At 39.0% G+C, this 22848-nt stretch overlaps 1 protein-coding gene across 7 annotated transcripts in view; it reads right to left on the bottom strand.

Annotated features, from left to right (window-relative positions):
- PRUNE2 (prune homolog 2 with BCH domain) overlaps positions 1–22848 on the bottom strand; it is a 233525-nt gene that overhangs the window by 78648 nt on the left and 132029 nt on the right. For all 7 annotated transcript variants that reach the window (XM_045515150.2, XM_074361730.1, XM_074361731.1 and 4 more), the window contains one exon: positions 2464–2622. In XM_045515150.2, the coding sequence (XP_045371106.2) occupies positions 2464–2622 (159 nt within the window). The remainder of the gene's footprint in view (positions 1–2463; positions 2623–22848) is intronic.

Here is a 22848-nt window from a genome sequence, read left to right on the forward strand (position 1 = left end):
AAGGCAAAGGAGAAAGTAGGGAAGAGAAAGCAGCTACCAGGGCAGAGCTTTCTCAACAGCACTCAGGCCCCCGCTGTCTCCTCCTGCCCCAGGGAGCATCAACACAGAGCCCAGAACAGGCAAAACTGCCTTGGAAGGCAGGGAGATGAGTCAGTCAGTGTGGGGCCAAAACTAGGCTGCAGCTCTGTGATTTCTTAGGACATGTTGAGGATATTTTGCACATTTGAAATGGCCCCATAGGATCAGTGGAGCTAACAAGAACAACAACAACAATAGCAACAACTACAGCGCTCACACAGATAGTAATAATAAAAGTGATTAACATTTATTCAGTGCCTTCATAGGCCCTGCACAGTTCTAAGAGTTTTACGTGCAGTATCTCCTTTAATCCTCACAGTAACTCTATAAGGTAGGAACTTTTTATCCCCATTTTGCCAACGAGGAAATAGAGATACAGGAAGGTTAAATAACCTGACCAACAACACATAGCTAACAAGTGACAGAGTGACATTTTGAACTCAAGCAGTTGAGCTGCAGAGGCTGTGATCACATGGACAAAGAAATATTCCTCTAAGGCAGCCTTGACTTTGTGTCGCTCAAGATTTCAAACAGATGTCGTTGGGCGATGGGTGGGGAGGGTTGCGGAGGTGGGGGGAGAGGGGAGAGGCAGAGCGGAGTCACCTTAAGCGCTTATAATGGCTTCATCCACTCTTCTACCTTTGTCTGTTACAGATTAATCAATGTTTAAATTGATTTTAAAAAATTGATTTTAAAAGTGATTGAAAACCACCATATTGGAGGCTTAGGAGACCCAAGTCCTGTCCCTAGGAAGCCAGTGACCAAAGATAAAATCAGCTTTAAAACCCAGTGCAGAACAAAGCACTGACAAAGGTACAGGCTGGTGATGAAGTGCACAGGTATATGTGGGTCAGAAGAGAGGGTACAAATGTGTCTGCAGCAGGAGAAGGGGGCTCGTTCCTATTTGGACTGGAGAGGGCACCGAGAAGCTCGAGCACCTACACTTGTACATCTAGAGAGCCAGGACGGGTCTCTTTGGGGACAGAAAGTGAGGATGTCAAAAAGAAAGGAGTTGAGACTTTGCTTCTAGGCACCTGTGGGTAGACCAGGAGTCTAATCCATTAGTGAGGAAAGACAAGTGATAAACCGTTCTGTGTCCATGTCATCCATATTACAATGAATTATGTATACTGTCATATTGGTTATTAAGTACACCGGGTTTGCTATAGCCAGTGCCTATATTCACTAATTTTATCTACTTCTTATATTATTTCCAAAATCTTGGGTTAAAAGATGCATCTATCAGCCAAGAAGATCTGACTGATGACCCAGTCAGAATTTTAGTGTCTGGAAAAAAACTAACTTTAAAACAAAATAAACACATATACAAATGTTTTTCTCAAGGGATATCCAGAGTGTCAGGGTGGTTGTGTCAAAAAAAAAAAAAAAAAAAAAAAAAACTTTGATTAAAGCACCAGTTACTAAACACGGCACCAAACAGGCACTTAGACAGAGACTTAACTTTATTAGTTATTACCAGGTAGCAGTCCTCAAAGAAAACAGCACCCAGAGAAAGCCTTGCCTTTATCTGCGTGAAAGCCATGCGATCTCTCTGTGGATTCAGCCAAGAAGTGGTTACTGGGCTCTTTCAAAAGCCCCTATGTGGGGTGAAGGGGGGCAAAGCTTATAAAATAAATGTCATGGAGATACAAGGTACAGCATGGTGAGTATAATTAATACTGTATTACATGTTTGAAAATTGCCAAGAGAGTAGAGAGTAGTCTCATCACAAGAAGAAAAATTGGAGGGAGGGTATAGCTTGGTGGTAGAGTGTGTGCTTAGCATGCACAAGGTCATGGGTTCAATCCCCAGTAATTCTGTTTAAAAAAACACACACATACACACACAAAACCTAACTAATAATAAATAAATAGACCTAATTACCTCCCCCCTAAACAAACAAAAAATTGTAATTATGTATGGTAATGGATGTTGACTAGACTTACTGTGGTGATCATTTCAAAACATATAAATATAGAATCATTATGTTGTACACCTGAAATTAAAATATTGTTATATGTCAATTACACCTCAGTTGAAAAAAAAGGGCCAACATTTATCTCACTGATAATTCCATTCAGATAATTTTTTGGTAACACAGCGTCAAAACTAAAAACCTAAGTTAAAGCACTGAAAACTAATTTAATTAATATAGCATTAAAACTAAAAACTAAAAATCTGAATTAAAGCACTGAAAACTAGTCAATCAATCAATCAATCTGAATGTGCAAAATATCCCCAACATTTCTTAAAACTCAAACTCTAGGACTTTGTCTTTTGGGCCAATTTCTTTAAACCACCAATCCATTCCCATTTTCTACCACATGTTCTGAGAGCCAGCAGACAGGGATGCAGTGAGATGGGCCGGATCAAGGAGGTCCTTACCTGATTGCACAGTTCTAGATTCCCGGAGTACACAGCGATCTGTCGTCTGGGCTGCTGCTCCTCTGACAGGTAGCTGGCCAACAGGATGAGGACATCAAAACCGAACTTGTCTGCGAATGCTTTCAAATCACTGGTGATACTGCTGTGAAATGTACAGTTCTGAAACAATAGGCAATTTGATATTAGTGTCAAACTGTGCAGCTTTGGGGGAGTTGTGCCACAAATTTGTCCAGTCTTAGGATATATTACCACAGATACTTATTCTTAGATGCAAATGATATAAACACTTTGCTTTGAGAAAGGTTGGAAACTTTTCATGTTATGACTGAAAATACACTTTGCTTTTTTGTTTCCCTAAACCAAGAAAGGAAGGCATCTTTGCTACTATTAATAATAGTTTAGAAAGGAACAAATATCTTAACATTCTTTTTTCCTAAAATATTTATTTGAATATTGACTTTGTAAAACATACTTTTCCTTTTATTGTTCATCGGATATAGGAATGCCTGCTGAATATTACTATAACCCACTAGGAAAACAGGAGGAAGTAATTGCTCTTTTCTATTATTATTCTCTAATGAATATTATTATTAAATTCAAGCAGAGTTTCTGAGGATGGACTTAGCTGAGTTTACTGAATGCTCTTTTTTTTTTCATGGTTGGGGAGGTAATTAGGTTTATTTATTTTATTTTTTAGAGGAGGCATTGGGGATTGAACCCAGGACCTCTACCACTTGAGCTATACCCTCCCCCTAAAAATCCAAGTCATTTTTTTTCCCCTTTCTTCCTTTTTTTTCCCCCCTGAATGCTCTTTATTCTGGTGTAGAAGTCTGGGAGATTTGTGTTAGGGCTGTGAGGTCAGATCTGCTTACTCTAAGTGGTAGCTGAGGAGAAATGAGTAATTGTGGGAAAGGGACCCGCCAGCACAGAGTCTCCAGACCCGTGGCTCACACTATCTGTGGAAATGTGCTGGCATTTTTGAGTTTTATTAAGTACAAGAACCATTTTGCTGGCATGGGTGTCTCTCTTTCTTAAAAAAATACAGTGAAGACCGTATGTTAACCTTTAGCATAATACTTGGCATATTCTTGTTGCTCAAGAATTGCTAAATGACTAGAGGGACATATACACAAAATCAACCTGTGCTACATAATCCTTTGTCATAGTATATACATAATAGCATATGTATGATAACCATATATAATCATCAACTGACAGTCCATTGTTCTACTCAGTGAAAATCACCATGATGTGAACTCAAGAGATATAAAGAATTCTATTAGTTTTTTTCTGATTACAAAGCCATCAAAACCAGGCATGACACTGGTAAAGCATTAAAGCAGTATAGAAACGTGTCCCTTATGAAGTGTGCCATGTACTGTCTCCTCCAATAACCAGTATGGAGAGTTAAACAGTGCAATGCATATAGGTACCTGTTTTTTTTCTTTAATGTCCATATTGATGTTTATGTATGGTAGTTGTTTGAAACTGGTGAATTTGATATTTGTGACTACTTAGCAGCCACTTAAAGTATCCCATAATGCAGGTACTCTGTAATTCTGCTGAGCTGCGTCTCAAGGTCTATGTGATCCCTGAGGGCACACAGCACACATGGCATCAGGCAGGCCCAGCCCGTCACCAGCTTCCACACCTCAGAGAGATTTGCTGTCTACTCCTGTGGCTACTACTCTCATTAGACATTTCAGGAGGCTACTTTCTGGTTACAAGGAACTGCATGTGGGGATTCACAAAGATCTCAGGATATACTGCTGATGAATACAGAGGATCTACAGGACTGACTTGGTAATGAAGTTTATGATGTTCAAATACAACAGCTTTTGGAAGCATGTGTTCCAAAATGCATACTGTCAGCTTTCGTGACTGTAATTCAGTGTCCAAGTGTCATAATAACAATCTTTATACAGATATTTTATAAAAATTAATTCACCCACAGAAGTAGATATTTGGAATGAACGTTTTAAAAAATTGGACCTGTTATACACAACATGCATTCAATAGAAAAAATTATTTCAAATTATCATTGGTGTTATCTGTGAAGAACCTCGATACTGATCTTTTTGCCATTATGAATTGTAAAAGATATGGTCTCAAAGGAAATCAAGAATGGACAACTATGTACATCTTACCTACAGTGACTGGAGGCTTTGGCACAAGAAGCCTTACAATTTTCCTTTTAAAATATATATTTTCTTTCATTATGTACATAAACCCACCTCCTCCAAAATATTTATAAACCCCTGAAAGAAGACACACCATTTCTAAGTGATTTTCACACACAGTAACAGTTATCATGGTGCTTCCAGCTGAGTTGCTCAAACAGAAACGGCAGGTTTTATCTAAGCACAAGATTAGGATTCATCAGAATCCGCATTATTCAAGGCCATACTTGTGGAACAGGTGACATTCAAAAATGATGGCTGAGCTCCAACCGGTTTAGATCCTTCTGAGTTAAAATAATGGCGCTACGATCTCGCTAAACCCAAGTCCAGCGGCATCAGCAACACCAGACTTCTTGCTAGAAATGCAGCGTCTCAGACCACACCCCAGACCGACTGAAGCAGAGTCTGCATCTCCCACAAATCCCAGGCAATCAGAATGCACATGGAAATCTGAAAAGCGCTGCTCTGGGGAGGCATTTTTTAACTGATCTGTTTTCCTATGAACCAGTCCTTTGGGCTTTCCCAGTGCTGTCCTGGGACTTTTACTGACTTACACCCTCAGCTCCCTGCTCTTCACACAAACCTCAACAAGAACATCACGCTGGGGTGTATATTTCTGGGGCTTTGATAGAAGTTCTCATTTAGCAGCCCAGGATTGGGTCCAAGACTCTATAATTTTATTATGTACCTCAAGTGATTCTTAGGATCAAGCTCCTTGAGTAACACTTTCCCAGTTTTCCTCTGGGTGGCCCTGCGTTCCATAGGATCACATGAAATATTGATAAAACAAAGATTTACGTGAATCACTTAGCCATGTTACAGAAAAAAAGTACTCACATTTTTACAGTAACCCCAAAATAGAGATTGTCAACAACTATGTCCTATTTATCCTAATAAAATTGCCCAAACCAGAGTCGATCTTACTGTTACTGGCTGTAGGATACTGTCAGGAGCTTCATGCTTAAAACGGAGTCAAACAAGAAAGGGAGTAAGAGTCTTCAGGAATCCAGGAGGCAGGGTCTGTTTGTTCTACTTTTATGCTGGTGCTGTTTGCATAGGAGATAATTTATTACTGTCTTCCAGCTACACAGGGAGTCATGTGCTGCGATGGCTCTTGTGTTGCTGACAAGCTAGGCTGGCCCTGAATAAATACCACTTCATCATCAATACAACCCAACTGTAGATGCAGGTTGGCATTTTATTCCCCCCATCTGCCTCCTACCTGATAAATTACCGTTTTAGTTACATGTATACAAATACTATTTGTTAATCTACTCAAATGTCTCCAAAATGTTTCCCCCACCTTAAGTTAAAAAAAAAAAATATATATATATGTATATATATCTCACTCACTTTGCCAAAGGTTTAGGAAATAAAGGACTCCTACTTTAATTTACCACCTCCGCCCCCACCATCCAATCTTCTACATTTGAAATATGACCCCAGCCTGAGATTGCTGCTTGGAATTTAGGAAGTTACTTTACTGATCATTATGGCTGAGAATTGACTGGCAAAACTCCAGACTATTCATTAGTTAGGAAGAATAGGAATTGCTCCCTGTCCCAGTCTTTAGTCACCCATGGGTCCCAAGACTCTATCATTAAACATTTTTGGAGATCACAAGTCCTTTTGCCTGAGTAATTCCTAGTTTTGAAATAAGTAGGGAGGCCTGAATAGGTAGGGAGAAAAAGGTTTTGTTATTTCCTGGCCAAAAGCTAAGGTATAGATCTCAAGGGTCCTAAAAAGAGGTTGAAGATCATGAGGACAAAGGGCAGGGAAACAGAAATGACATGGCTCTACTTTAACTAATATGACAATGGAAACAGTGACAGGGATAGTGTCCCAAAGATTTTCTACACTTGTGGTTGAAGGTTCTTGGACAAATGCAGTGGGAAAATCCATTCTCTCACAAAATCCTATTTTATTTCTTAGTCCACTGCTCTGAAAAATTTAGTTTTTATTTTATATGCTGCGAGCTTTAATGCATCACATGAAGTAAAAGTGATCTAAATAATGTCTTGTAAACATTTGAGTCCTTAAATGTGCACGTAGCTTCAGAGATGAAAACCCACTCCTCTTAACCTCGCTCACATATTTGTATCTTCTGTTGTTTCCTGAATCCCTCCTGTCAGGTTTCTGCCCCATCATTCGGCTGAAACTGCTCTTCTCAAAGGTACCAATCATTTCCAGGTTGCCAAATCCCCAAATCGCTTTCCTGTTCTTACTCTATTTGACTTCTCCTAAGATTTCCACAAAGTTGATCCTCCCTCCTTTAATTAAGCGGAAACACTTAATTCCCTCACTTTCCAGTCATCACACTCTCCTAGTTTTTCTTCCAACTCACAAGCTACTCTTTAGTTGCCTCTGCTGGTTCCTCTTCCTTAGTCAACCTCTAAATGCTCCTAACCCCTTTCTCTTTTTCTACACGTTCTCCTTGGTGATCTCATCCAGGTACATGGCTTTCAAACCATCTGTCTGCCAGTGACAATGAAATCACATCCAACTGAATGCTAACCTCATCTGTCCATGTGACATCATCACATCAATGTCTAAATAAGCATCTCAAATAAAGGACAACCTGCTTCTACCCGTTTCCTCCATAGCAACAAACGGTACCACTACCTACCCAGTTACTCAAGCCAAACATCTAGGAATTAGTCTTGATTCCTTCCCCCCATCATTCTTCACACAATCCATCATCAAATCCTGTTAACTTTACCTCTAAAACACATCAAGTCCAAACACTTCTCTCACTTCTTTCCATCTGTTACTGTCATAGCCATGGTTGCCACCATTTCTTCCCTGATCTTGGGTGACAGCCTCCCAAGCATTTAAAAATGCAGTCAGAACCATGATATTCTTCTACTTAAAATCCACTCAGAAGTTCCTTAATGCAATGACTATTATTTACTATTGTTTTATTTTTTAAAAGCAGGGAGGAGAAAGGCTTAATGTCCTTGAGGTGAAGAGTTCTTATAAATCCATGAGAGAAAGTAGACATAGCAATAGAAAAAATAGGTGGTGGACATAAAAGGCAATTCACAATACCCGAAGTCATTAATAACCAAAGAAATTATTTGATAATAAAATATTTCATCTTCTCTTTCCCAATAATTGGTGAATATGGCTGAATGGGCATTCTCATGCACTGTTAGAAATATATTCTGAAGAAATATCATATATGCACATAAAAGGTTTGTGGACAAAGCTACTCACTGGATTATTACTATAACTAAAACTTTGAAACAATCTAACTGTCCAATAGAGAAATGGCTCAATAAATGATGGAACAGTAACACAAAATATTAGAAATCATGCTATCAAAGAATACTTAATGACACAAGAAAATACTCATAATGTAAAGTAGAAAATAATTTCTATAGTCATGAAAGTAGAATGTCATTGCTATATGTAATCAAATATATATTGAAATCTAATATACAGTGGACATTAAGATACCTTGACATTAAAGTTGTCATAATCTACCAAATTGCTCATCTAAAATCTGATTGTGTCTCTCCATTATTTTAAGGCACTGTCTCCAAGGTTTTGAGTAAAGGCCTTGTAGGTTAACTCTGGCTTTGCTATTCACTAGCTGGGTAGCTTGAGTGAGCTGACTTTACCTCTCTGAGCCTTCGAGCTCCTCATCTGTTAACCCTCACCTCATCAGACTGCTGTACGTAGAAGGAACATACATGTATCAAAAAGCAGGCTCAATGTCTGGCATATAGTAGATAATAAATGTTAGATCCCTTTCCTTTCCTAAGTCTTCAATTATCAAAAGGTCATTCTTAGGGTTCATGAGAGTAATCTGATTCATAGAAAGTATTGCACAAATTCTAGGTTTGGGAACTGGTTATTCGTATTATAACTTCTTGACTTACATCCTTTATAACACTGTGAACTTTCAAGTGGTACTCACACACATCTTTAAGTCATTAAAGTGATTCACAGGTAAAATTCCTAAGTGTGAGATGATAGAGGAAGTTACCTATGAAGCAAAGTCATTTAAAAAGTAACGTAAGATATAAAAACTATGGGTAAGGCAGTGTTTATCTCATTAATGGATCCTTCATCCTTAATTCCAAGTTAGACTCAATGAATGAATTTCTGTTTGTCACCACACAAATAAAGCAGCAAAAAATATGTAGTGATTCTTCCTTCAGCTAAATCGCCATGGATAGAGCCTTTGGTATCTTTTTAAGTGCCATATGCCCTTCGATGGAATTTAGTCCTCATGCTAACCCTTCTCATTTAGGTCCAGCACTCTGGACTACACACAGAATCCAAAACAGTTGTCTCTCTTAATATACAAATGAACTATACTGAGTAAGGCTTTTATTAAATAATATAAAAATAAATTATTTTCTAATGTCATGGACAAGCTATTCCCAGATTTATTAGGTCTGATTTTTTTTCTTCTTGCAGGAAACAGAAAAATTAGGTGAATAGATATAATCCATAGATAGGGTGCTTGTATTAAAATCATACCCAAGATTAAAACACAAGCTTGTACAGCTTCATCTTTGCGAAGAACAAGTCTTGGAAACATAGTCTGACAATCCATAACTACCTTGTAAGCACAGCGGTCAGCGTGGATTGCTGAGTTACTGAAATTTAAGAGTATAGTTTGACATTTACAGTCTGCATGGATTTATTTCTAGACTGAGGACTAGACTGAAGATTATGAAAAATGCTGAGGTATGTACACAAATGTTCTTACTGAAAGCCTTATGATTTATGCTACCAAAATTCCATTATGATGTTTAAAATATTCAGCAATAATAAAGTCTGATAATTTTGACAGGAAAATGATTTATGAGAACACAAAATGCATAAATTAAAGAGATTTTATTTATTCTGTTTTTCGTACACTCTTTAATTGGTAAGCAAAGATACTTCCCATGTTTTTACCAGATGTCATTAAAAAAAAAAAAAAAAAACCTCTATTGTTCTTATTTCTATAAGCTAGCCAAAGCATTTTAGTAGCAAAAACTTTACTGGGTCTATTAAAACTATATTATGCATCGTATTTTGAAACTAGAGCCAGACAGAAGATATTATCATTCAAAAAGAGAGCTCTTTCAAGAACAGCGAAAATCAAAAAATTATAATATATAAATGAATATATAATATATATCAATATAATTTTCATTTAAACCAATAGTGTATTTCCTAAAATAATTTAATGAAACCACTTCTACATTAAGTACTCTGTTAAATGCTTTGCATCATCTCAGACTTTAAGACGATCTGATGATGTGGGTAACGTTATTTCTGCTTTACATTGAGAAACAGGAAGCTTTAGAAGGTTAAGTAATTCATGTCATGCAGCTCACGTGTGTGAAAACTGGACCTGAACCTGGGTAAGTCTGACTTCAGAGCCCATGTTCTAAATTCTGTTATTCTCAAATGAAAAAATTCTTAATCACCAAAGATATTACTAATTCTGTTTTTAGTTAATAAAAGAGTTTTTTGCTATTCCATTTACTTCTATTTATTACTGATTCTCCCTTGTCACTGTATACAAACAAGCCATGTCCTTGATTTTAACAAATGCTAATTATAAGCTGCTTACATTTCTGATTCAATATTATCATGGCTTATGATCAATTTCCAGTTTCTCATTTACTCTATAAAATATTAATATAGGCTGACCATTAACTATATGTGGGAGCCTAAAACTGAAAACTTGCCAAAGAAACTGCTATAAACTTTCTTGCAGCAATACGTACTTTTAAAAAGTCAGGCATGCTTTGTGTACACAGGGAAAAAAAAAAAAAAAAAAACAAAGCAGGAGACCTAGCAGAGGCACAGTTAATCCAGAACTACTCTCGTGCAGTTTTTCTTGCTCCGGTAGCTTAGACACACACTTTACTACTTAGTATATAAAAACCTCATCAGCTAAGGATGCTCCCAACGTTACTTTTCTTCTGCTTGAAAGCCTAGAGAAACCACCAACTAGGATTGCAGGAGGGGCTAGGGAGACAAAAGAGGTTTTTTTGTTTTTTTGTTTTTTTACCTCGAGGGAATAGGCATCTTAAAAGAAAGAGCCTCTAGTGTCACCATTATTTTAAGCAAAGCCCTCTTGTAAGGGCACAACTATGCAAGACAAAACAACGTATCAATCTGCAGATGCTCCAATTTAGGTCAAGCATGTCTTGAGTTTAGAGAAGAAACCAACAGTCTTTTAAGCAATCATCCATGTAAGGTCACCATTCGGGCTGAAGAATTCGAGTAGAGGGAGATAGCACATGTTTATTGAAAACTGAAAATCACTGCTTTCATGTCACGGGACAAATAGTTATTACCATCTATAAACGTATCATTTAATGAAGGGAAGGGGAGAGAAAGAGAGAGAGACAGGAAAAGGGAGGGGAGGGGAGAGGACAGGGCCTGGGACGTAGTTCATCTGAAAACACTGGTTTAAGTTAAAGACTTCTGGAAATGAAGTGGGTTGGTTTCACATCAACCTGAAATTAAACAAGTTGACATCTTGCCCCATCCTCACTACCTCCATCATAAAGAGAACCTGGGTTACACCCACAGAGAGCTGTACTTTATTGAAGAGTGGACCTAGGCAGACTCTCACAACTAGCCAATAGTAGATAGAACATTTGGATTCGGGGACGTTTACAACCAATTAAAGACAAATAAACCATCATCTTATTAACCAGCTCAGACTAATTTACATTTTCTTTAAAGACAGACCTATACCATCAGAACTTCTGAATACAAACGCTAATGAACTCATCCACAAAACAGAAACAAACTCGTAGACATAGTAAACAATCTTATGGTTACCGGGAGAAAAGGGGTGGGAAGGGATACATTTGGGAGTTTGAGATTTGCAAATGTTAGCCATTATATATAAAGAATAGATTTAAAAAATCATATTTCTTCTTTATAGCACAGGGAGCTATATTCAATATCTTGTAATAACCTTTAATGAACAAGAATATGAAAATGAATATATGCATCTGCAGTCCTGGGACATTGTGCTGTGCACCAGGAAGTGACTCATTGTAACTGCCCGCACTTCAATTAAAAAAAAAATCTTTTCAGTACCGTAAGGATTTAAGGACTCGGTGAGAAAAGAGCTAGACTGCTGTTCCACTTAAGGACCCCTTTATGAATATTAATGTATGTTTGTAAGGATTTTATATGATCATGAATAACTCAGGACCCACGCATAATGGAAAACCCACTCATCAGACATGGTTTCTTTGTGAAATGGCAGAACCTGGGCCACACACCAGCTACCAGATAATAATAATGATAAATCATTTCTGTAATTGTGTATAGATGTTTAAAAAAAAAATCCCTATCAGCCTGTTTTGAGTCATGAACTTGAACACGTATGGCTTTATTTATTTTCCTTTGTAAAAATAAATCATCCATTTTGAACAATATTTCAAGAAAGCAGGAAAGCTTTCCTCCCGACTGGGCGCCCCTTTCTGGTTTGTGAACATCACCGGTCGAGTCTCCCTCCAGAGCCCTTGTCGTACGTGTGCACTGCACACACACTTCCGACGTCTCTAAGCTGTGTCAATATTAACCTGACCAAATGAAGATCAAACTGGCTCTTTTGTTCCCCCTGCTCCTCACATGGGGAGCACAATATGGCTCTTGTCAGAGGTGCTTCATCATTTTGGCTCAAGAAAACTGTCAGTACAGTTTGGGATTCATTCCTCATGGGCAGATATCCTGATGGGTCTAATGAAGCCTTTCTGCTGACAACTCATTTGCTAAAAATACCCACCATCACCAAGTTTAAGTGGGGAATATGGTCATGTCCCCTTTGCTATCAACCCAATGAAAGCAATTTGTTTTGAAATCTAAAATATCTCCATATCAAGGTACACACCTCTCACCATCCATGTTTGTTCTTGCTAGTTTCCATTTGCTCACTGATAAACTTTATGACATTCTTAAATTGGAATATAATAGGGCAAACACCAATCTTAGAGCACACATGCAGAGCCAACAGTCTGTGTGCGCCATTTGTTGCAATTCTAAGCTAATTACCAGAAACCCCCCTCCTGCAAACAGATACACTCTGGGGTTTGTGGTTTCATTTTCATTTGGAGACGTCTGTGAGTGGGGAGCTTGAGGAATTGATTTTCAGGTAAGGACACTGAGTTGTTGTGACCCTCTTGGCCGCAAGTCACAGAAACTTAAATTGGCTTAAGTAAAGAAAGAAAGTCAGAAAGATCTGGAGAGTATTCTCAAAAAAAAGCAAAAGAACTGGTGGACAAGCTGGAAGGAGGGCAAGGGTTGCCAGGGATGCGAGGGGCCGCCCCGCTTCCCCATCCTCTCCTGCAGCCACCCAGCATCCTCCATGCGGTGAGAACATGGGCGGCTGCAGACCAGGGCAGACCTTTCAGTTTTAGTCAAGGCTCTCTCCTCCTTGGTCTGGAGTTTGAAAACTCCTCTTGGGTTGAGTGACAAGCAATTGACGTGGACTGGAAAGACCGCAAAATAAGTATGGCACCCATTACATCAGGTGTGATGGGTATGCGCCACTTCCTAGAAGAGGGGGGCTGAACAGGCAAACCCTGAGGTGCAGACCATAGGCATCAAGCATAAAGGACCCCCCCCACACTCACACACCTGTACACACTCTAACACCTACACATATACATCAGATAATTCCCAAAGCCCCACTTTATTTCCAGCCGACCAAGCCCCACGCATAGGGAGAGACATGATGCTTAGAAAGATAATTGTGTTTAACTTTCATTTTCATGGATGTTTACACCCCCATTAAGAAGGGTATTATAAAGAGGAGTGACCAAAAAAAAATCTATAAAAGTGTTAGGCTTATAAAATGAAAATTATGCTTCATCCATCAGAGCCATGTAATACCATCTAATCAGTCCAGGAAAAAGAGACCAATTCTCCCTCATCTGTATTCTTTCAGGTCAGTGTGAGGGACTCTTTTTGGTCCCTCAAGTCTTCAGATGCTCAGATCTCCTCTGTAACTGTCAAACTTCCATTGCTATTGGCATCATATATGAGGCATCAAAATGCTTTAAATACAAACTAAAAATGATCTACAGGTCCTACCTATGAGGCAGAGTATTTGGGCCAAATCTGGTGGGACAGGAGTTGTATTTCTATGTTACCATTTTATGCAAGAGTTATTTATGGAAACGCTCTAAGCAGGCCAAATAAACAGGGAAAAAAGTATCTGAACTTGTAAAAGGTAATAGCTTTAGAGCAGGGTTTCTCACTTGCCATTATGACTTCTGAGGCCGGCTCAGTCTTTGTTGTGGGGCTGTTCTGTGCACTGTTGGAAGTTTAGCGGCTTCCCTGCCCTCCACCCACAAGATGCCAATAACAAACTCTCTCCCCAAGGTGTGACAACCAAATATGCCTCCAGATATTGTCAAATGTTCCCTGCAGGACAAAAATGCTCTAATTAAGAATAATAGTGAATAATAGTAGGAGAATCTTGTGAGCTTAAAAATTAATTCAGATTGGGGCAGGCTAATAGCTCAGTGGTAGAGCGCATACTTAGCAAGCATTGAGGTCCTGGGTTCAATCCCCAGAACTTTCATTAAAAAAAAAAATTCAAATCATATTCTACTCTTTTAGAAACATTACGGTATAAAGCAAGATACATCATTCATTCTGTCTGGTTTAAGAGGGAGGAGAACCTAAAAAATTAGGGATAAGGAACATCTACCCAAATATTTTGTACTACTTGGCAAAATAGTTCCCTTTTTTAGGCTGGTAAAAATTTAAAATTTCCATCAACTGTCTTTTAGTTTATATTGGTATGCTTATAAAATAAACAGCATTTTGATTCTCTTAAAGAAAAAGCAGGATGACTTAAAAGAAAGAACTAGGATTTTACTGAAACATCTACTTCTTGTGCCAGGAAAGTGAAGTTTTCCTAGGTGTCTTCCAGAGATTTTAACTCTAGAAAAACTATTAATCCAGGTCAGTTATGGGTAAAGAGAGCATTTTAAAAACCAAACTTTCTATTTAGGATTCCTGGAAATAATATGCACACTTATCTTTTAACTCCATTAGGGTAACCCCCAAGTATGGCAGATATTTGAGGGCAATGCCATGTGTCTGGGGCATTGCAAGTGTTCAATGAATAGCTAGCATCCTAGTTTGATAATATGCTACACAGGAAATCTCATCAAAATTGTAGAATAGATAAACAAGATTATACTGTATAGCACAGGGAAATATACACAAAACGTTACGGTAGCTCACAGAGAAAAAAATGTGACAATGAGTGTGTATATGTCCATGTATGACTGAAAAATTGTGCTGAACACTGGAATTTGACACAACATTGTAAAATGATTATAAATCAATAAAAAATGTTAAAAAAAAATTCACTTCTCAGCCTGAACTATCTGAACTTGGATGTCCTATCACTGGTTCTCAACCATGGCCTGTAATTTAGAATAACCCTGGGAGCTGTAAAAACAAATATTCAGCCCCCACCCCCATGAAATTTAAATTTGATGGGGTCAAGGCTGGGGCCAGGCCACCAGTCTATTTTTCAGAGGATTCCAGATATTATTCTAATGCACAGATATGGTAGAAAACAGTGGTCTACACTGACATAAAGAAACAATTTTTAATTCATGCTTTGTGGGCATAGTTTCTTCATCAATGATTCTTGTTTCTATTCTCTAATCACTAAAACTTCGTAATCACTGGGAAAATCCAAATTCCAAAAATATGTTCACATTTTAGTTTTTAAAAACATAGCTCTAACTCCCCCAGATGAGCAGATAATAAAATGTCGTGCTTAAAAGCAGGAGTTTTGAAATCTGAGAGCCCTGGATTCAAATCCTAGCTTTACACCGCATCAGCTCTGCACCTTCAGGCAAATTACTTGATCATGCTAAGCTTCAATTCCCTCATCTGGAAAATGAGAACAATAATCTGCTTTACAAAATGAAATAATCTATAAAACACTTAGCCCGAGATCTCCGAGTCAGCCCCCGATATACTGTGACCCTGTGACAGCAGCAGCAGGAGAAACAGGCACGGTTATGCGAACAGTAAACTTGTCTGTCAGGTAGGTCGTTAGCCATTATCCACCCTTAAGTACCGTTTAGAGTTTATCTTTTTACTCCATGTGTGTTGGAAGGAGTCTTTTCCTATCTAAGATTCTTTTGTTGCAGCCCATTTTTTAAAAGTATGTAAGCTCTGAGATTTCTGATTAGAAGAACTGCCAGGTTTAGAGAAAGTATCTGACAAATTAGCCAGATACTGTAATGGTCCAGATGCATGGAGAAACGGGTTCTTCTCCAGGTTCTGCTTTTCAAGTTTGACGGGTCTCAAACCTTAGCTGCGTCAGATCCACCTGGAGGGCTTTTGAAAACAAACGCCTGGGTCTCACTGTCAGGGATTCTGCTCTGGTAGGTCTGAGGCCCATCCCGAACCATCATTCCTAGCAAGCTCCCAGGTGATACTGACACGGCTTGCCTGGGGACTCCACTTTGAGAACCACACTTAGATCCACAGCAAGACATTTCATCTTTCTGAGCCTCAAATTCCTAATCTGAAAAAGGAAGAGTCCATAAAGGCAGTATAACTCTTTGCTTACACTTTCCTTGACTCTAAAAAATAAAGCTAAACAGCAGACAACTTCTACTGTATGTTTATCTTAGCCAATAGGATTAGGACAAAGAGTTGGTTAATTAAAATTTGGTTAAAGAGGAAAATTATTTAAAATAAGTGTTATATTATAAAATAAGACAGCAATTTTGTATGATTTTGAATATAAAATTATGCATCCATTTATAATTTGTTCATGTAAATCCTTTGTAAATGTTTTTTTGAGCATGAGTCTATAGGAGATTCCATCCTTTGTGTTGCAAAGACCATACATATAAGGTCAAATTTTCCATTTCTAATTTCAGTTTCATTAATGTGGAATAAAAACTGAGACATATGTGAGAGAATCTGAATGTAGACTCCGTCTGTATTTTTACAGTCCCCTCCTGATTTTTTATAGCTGTTTTGCCCTAATTTGAGAGCATATTTTCATTGAGAATATGTTTCATTTCATTTGAGACTTTCCAAAGCATTCATCTTAGAAATAACTATCTTTTTCTACGCCTGTTTCATCAGTTTCTTTAAATTGTGTAATTATATTAACTAGTACAACTGGTATCAATGAGTTTGAGGGCAAACAGCTGATTCTCAGCAAACACTGAATTCAGTTAATGAGTATACCTGCCCCTGCGCATCATCGCGTTGTCAGTGAGCCGGGAGCTTTCAGCTGAGGTTATCAGTCAGTCCGTAGCAGAACAGAATGGAGAATGTGTTTAGTTCAGCACACGACTTATGGGAAGACCAGGAGAGCTTTTACTATGAGGAGCAAGGTGTACAGCCCTACCTCCTTGTCCCTTAAAAATAAGGATTTGAGTCACAAGATACATTAACCCAGAGCCTCTCTTAACTTTTACATAGATCACCCTGGAACTTTGTTAACATGCAGATTCTGATTTAGTGGGTCTGGGGTGGGGCCTGAGATTTCACCTTCCTACAAGTCTCCAGGTGATGTCTGTGCTGCTGGTCTGTGGACCAGATGCATTTTCTGCTTCTAATATGGGAAATTGGGAATAGGCTGAGGTGGCCCTTGCCAGGAGCGCACTGCCCTTCCACCCACTCCCCCTTCCAAAATCCTGCACCCGCTGCTTCCTCCTCATGACGTAACTCCAGTTTCTCTAAGCTCCACAATTCCCTCCATCCCCAGGTTGTGCTCATAACAGTGGTTCCTAACTCGTGTTCTGTGTGATAATCCCTGTGTCTCAAACTAGTTGGTAGGCAGAGGCCATGGCTAAGATGCTTCTGTGCCCTCTGAAGAAGCTTCCTATAGAGGTGCTGAAAGTAACGAATACACTCTCCAATGACAACACCTGAAAACCACCTGGATTTCTTAAAGCCTGGGTAAAACAGACTGCTCAACATTTCAAGGCAGATGTTGGACACAGCATACAATCTCCCAGCCATGGGTTTTCTAATAACTGAATGCTGATCCTCCCAGTTGAGCAGAAGACGAGGCTCCAGGGCAGCCTTCTATGCTATGCTGAGCCATCCACCTGGCGGGGGGCAGAGCTACAAAAATACTTCTCAAGACGGATTTCCTCTTCTGCTTCTCTTCCCCATATCTGTTGCCATTTATATTAATTTTTAAAAATTCTGAATGTAACTAGGCAGCTGGTAGCTGGGAAATTAAGAGTAGAGTCGTTTTTCTACCTGCTGAGAGAGGCCACCCTTCTACCTGACCGAGTATAAACACAGGTATGAGTCCCTGGGACGGGGAAGGCAGCAAGCTTCTTACCTCTGGTGTCTCTGGGTCAACCTCCCCCAGTGCCATCCCAGCACATACACACAACAGCACTGCCTCGACATCGGGAAGATAGACAGCAACATCTCAGGTAATCCTTAAAAATGATATTCCTGACCAACAGAACTTGCTCCAAACTAGAAGCATCTGACTTCATTCCTTGACTATAGTTTCTCTGGAACCATCATAAAACCACAGTTCTGTCTTTAGATTTAGAAGAGTCTGATTGGATAAAGTGGTATCTAAGGTGATTAAAATTCTCACCTACAATGTTTCAGGACATCCTATGAATTCTTTACATCAGAGGTCACAGAATTCTGTGATTGGGCAAAAATTGATTTGCCCTTATTTTTACACGCTTTCCTATCGAGCACCATGACATATAGTGAGTATCATTTTGTTCTTTTAGGGTTTTTGTTATTAATTTTGTTATTCAAGAAGTGATTTTTTAAAGTCATCTGTTTCTAAAATGGTTTGGGTTGTCTCTTTCTAAAGTACAGGCATTAACGATTTAAATAATCCTGTGGCTAAAAGCTAGTTTCATTATCAAAGAAAAATATTTATTGAAGTCCTTTTATAGAGGGGATCCAGGTTAAGTACTCCTGAATGGAATGGCAAATCAAGTCTGGGCATCAAGAAAACAAGCTGGTTTTTCTGTTTCCTGATGATCCCTCCTCTTTACACTGAAATGAGGGGAGAGGTAGGTGTTTGTAAGGTCCCTTCAAGTTTTGGTATTCAATAAACTAACAATTCTAAGATAAAGGGATGTTCAGAAGCTAGGGGTCTATCAGGGATGGAGGAGAAGGTGACAGAGGCACAAAAAAAAATGCTTACATTTTAAAATTACTGGACCTATAAGAGAAAATATGATGATATAGTGAAGCAAGGAAGACCCCTGGCTGTGAGATGAGGCAGACCTCAATATGATTCTCAGCTGTGCCATTTATCGTTACACGACTTTGGGTAATTTACATAGCCTTTATTTCTGCATCTGTAAATAGAAATAATAATACCTACTTCATAGTTTGAGAGGATTAAATGAGATAATTAATATAAAATGCTAGCACAGTGCTTGGAATATTATAAGTAATACTCAGTTTAAGAGGGGTTTAGTTTGCCATAGACACATGCATTTTTTTTCTGTCCATCGTTCTTTCCTTTGGGGAGGACCCCTCCTCACTTCATGTGGCTGGTGTGGGGCTGTCCTTACCCTCAAACTGAGCTCTAAGTTGGGTAGGTGACTCAGGTGCAGCCAGACTGTACCTCACTCACTTGGCTACATAATGGTTTCAGGAATAATATGTGACCTGATCTAAGCCAATCAGAGCCTTCACGCAAGTTTTGTGAAGCTCCTTCCTCCTTCCTCTGGGATCTAAGATCACATCTGTTTGAAGCTACCCACGGCGATCCTGAGGAATTGTGGAGAGAGCTACCTGAGAGGGAAGCCAATACAGAGGCAAGGGGCAGAGAAAAAGAGACACGCTCTGGTGATACAGTTTGGCTTTGAGTCCAGGAGGATCAGAAGCTAGGTCTACCTGGGATTACCACTTACCAGAGCAATTAGTTCCTTGTTTTCCTTGAGCAAATCTGAGTTGAGTTTCTATTACTTACAACCAAAAGAGAGAGAAATCTACAACTTATGAAAACCTGCTAAATGATTATAATAATAGAAGTGGACATTTGCAGGAACCAATACCACTTCAAGAGAAAATCTTTTCTTCCAAGTCATTACTTTTTCCATTTTAGAAACAGAGAAAGAAGATAGGGTTTTTCTTTTTCTCCTCATTAGTCACAGCTAATGGCTAGCCCCTTGGTGACTGAAAGTTAAGTCACTGAGACACCAAAAGAAACTGGGGAGCCAACCAGCCAGACTCCTAGTAGCCAAGGGCAGGGAAATAGCAGAATTAACTGGAAGGCTGACCATGGGAGACTTTAGGATGACTTGTCAGGCTGCCCCAGCCTAGGAAGCTATCATTGAACAAAGATTAATGAGCAAAGAATCAAAACCTACAAGTGTTAGACAGCACTAAAAGAGAAAGCAAAATTCTATTTTTATCGACCAATGTTGGCTTTTCCATATGTGATCAAAGTTATCTTAGTTGATGTTTATCAATTCTCTAGCCAGTAGCAAGAAAAAATTAATGATATTCATTTCATAGATGAGAGCACTGAAATGCAGGGAGCTTCAGGAAGAGTCCCAGTATCACGGGTAAAGCAGTGACCAGAACCTAAGTTTTCTGAGCTTTGCTCTAGTACATTTGTAGATGCCATGTGTCCTCATTCAGGCTGAGTGCCATATCTGAGATGAACATAAAAGGAAACTTACTAACATTTTCTTTTAGTCACTTCTCATTCTCTTATTATAATCTAAGCAAAAAATAGCAGAGGCCAAATTTGGATCATTGATAAAATTACTTTGCAGCCTCATAGTTTAGAAGGGTGTGTGTGTGAGAGAGAAAACTTATTTTAAGAGAGAATTTCACTATACATTTATATCCGGAAATAGTGTAAGCCCCGAGGTGGTAGGCACTCAGGAAACTTGGTGTTGGTATGTGAATAAAACATACGCATACCGCAAAATTAGGCAAAGTGTTATACGATATGCCATATGCTATAGATAATTTCTGGTCTGGTACATAAAAGAAATAGGACGTCCTGTGTTTATCCTAGCAGGACAACAAAATGAACAGGAAGTTGCTAAATAATTTACGAGTGGCTTCCTCCTTGGGCTTTCCAGGATTCCAGCATCTGAGACGACAGCAGAGGAGGTCTAAATGGAAGCAATTACAGTATAACCCACTGCCCCAGTAGAGGTTCTGAGAACACAAGCCTTCCTCTCCTCAACGATCCAGGAAAGGGCACAGGTGCACCAGAGCATCGTACTATGGGAGAGGTATGAAGTGGTCAGTGGGGACGCCATCCCTAGTCCTAGTCTCACAAAGTTCAGTTGTCATCAGTAGCAGTCTAGGTCTGTTCATGTGTGGCTGTATCCCTTCTTGATGCGATAAAACTAAGAAACCTGCTTATTTGTAGGCTTACCGTAAACAGAAGCACGAGGAGATACCTTGTGCCTTCTCTTCCTTATTTAAAGGTAAGAGTCTATAAGTAAATTGCCAGGTTGGTGAGTCTAGGAATTATCGAGCATCAGCAGTCGGTTGCCTCCAGCCCCATCGTTCCTTGACAGGGGCACAGATGACCACACAAACCAAGCTCAATATTGAATCACTGGCAGTGCTTCATTTTACTGCTAATATCAGCGAGAGCAGACATTTATATAAACCGCTGTAGGGCAACCCTAAGGGTGCAGAGTGCAAGACCATACAAAAATATTATAGGTCCCGTAGTCAGAAGCCTCACCAGGAGCTATCTACTTTAGCAACATAGCCTCAGGTACAAATTCACATGCAATAATTCATATTCTACCAAATAAATCCCAAGCAAACAGAGTAATGAAAAAACACATTTCCTGCTGTCAAGAAAATTTCTGGCAAAATTAATCAACCATTCATCCATTCAGGCTCTTTGCATACCCTTTTGTCAAAGAGGGAATACTAAGAGATTTCTTTTCTCTTCCACGCACTCATTTCAATGAATTGAAGAATCCATCAAGCTTGAGTTGATTTATTGAACTGTCTCTTAGCTCAGCAGTACAACTACAGCAAATGAACTGGTAACTTCTCCTAAAACCAGCAGTGATTCAATTCAACAATATCTGATTTATTTAACTGTTCATAATTCCAGATTTAACTTACTCTTGCATTTTAGCTCTAAGCACATTGATTTCCAGTCCACTTCTAAACAGCACAAATTTTTAGATGAAACCTTGCTCATTTGCATGCATTATTTAGTATTCTGATAGCACTAATCAAAGCATATAGATTCTAAGACTTCCGCCTTTGACTTTAAAAATACACTGATAATGGGTAGTTTTAAAAAAAGGATTTCTTTAAAGATCTACAGCTTTTCTCTAATGCCAACTGTTTGTTCTGGTGGTTAATATTTAACATTAACATTGAATGACCAGTCACTGTGGTTCAAAGCACTGAAGACATGTATTTCTTATTTTTGTATTTATTTTAACCATTCAGCCAGGTGAGGAGAGTCACTATGGGGTGATACTGAAGGCATAAACGTTAGAGAGAAACCATGCCGACTGTTTAAACATGGGTTTTCTCACCAAAACTCGTCCACTGAGCCCCACAGAGCCCATTTATCACATACCAGCTTTGCATTTTTCTTTGTAAAGATATACGACCTTTGCCTATTAGATTTCATTAACGGGGCACCATACAAGGCTCCTTTGCACATGGCAGGATAGAAAGCTCAACATCCTCGCCTGAAGGATTTGTGTGAACGAGCTCATCTTCAATCTTTGTCCCTGGGAGGCACTTTTAACACCTGCCAACCACAGCACCATCATCAGAAAAACATTTAGAGATTTATCTTCGGGCTGGTAATTATAAGAGATAATTTGTTTGGAGTATGGATAAAGTTGGTCTAGCATAAACAAACTAGAGGCTCAAATTACATGACGAACATCATTAACTATTGATTTAACCACTGCGGGTCTGCATGCTCACTGACATGCTGAAGATGGCAGGTTCCTATGTGACAACTTTGGGCTCAAAATTATGGTTGTTGACAGGCATGCATTTCAGGGCATGCTCAGTGTCACAGTGGCTTTCATTCTCTCCTTCTTTTGAGACTCCAACTCCAGGTAACCTGTTTAGAACTCTGAACATTAAAGAATGTAGATTGTCATATTTTAGAATTCAGGATACTTTGGGGAGGATATTTTTAGAGGGATGAAGTCAAAGATATCATGTGTCATGAAGCACTTTTCCCCTTTCACAGCCCTTTACATATATTATC

The sequence above is a fragment of the Camelus bactrianus genome, chromosome 4 (genome assembly GCF_048773025.1).
Source record: "Camelus bactrianus isolate YW-2024 breed Bactrian camel chromosome 4, ASM4877302v1, whole genome shotgun sequence".
NCBI lineage: Eukaryota > Metazoa > Chordata > Mammalia > Artiodactyla > Camelidae > Camelus > Camelus bactrianus.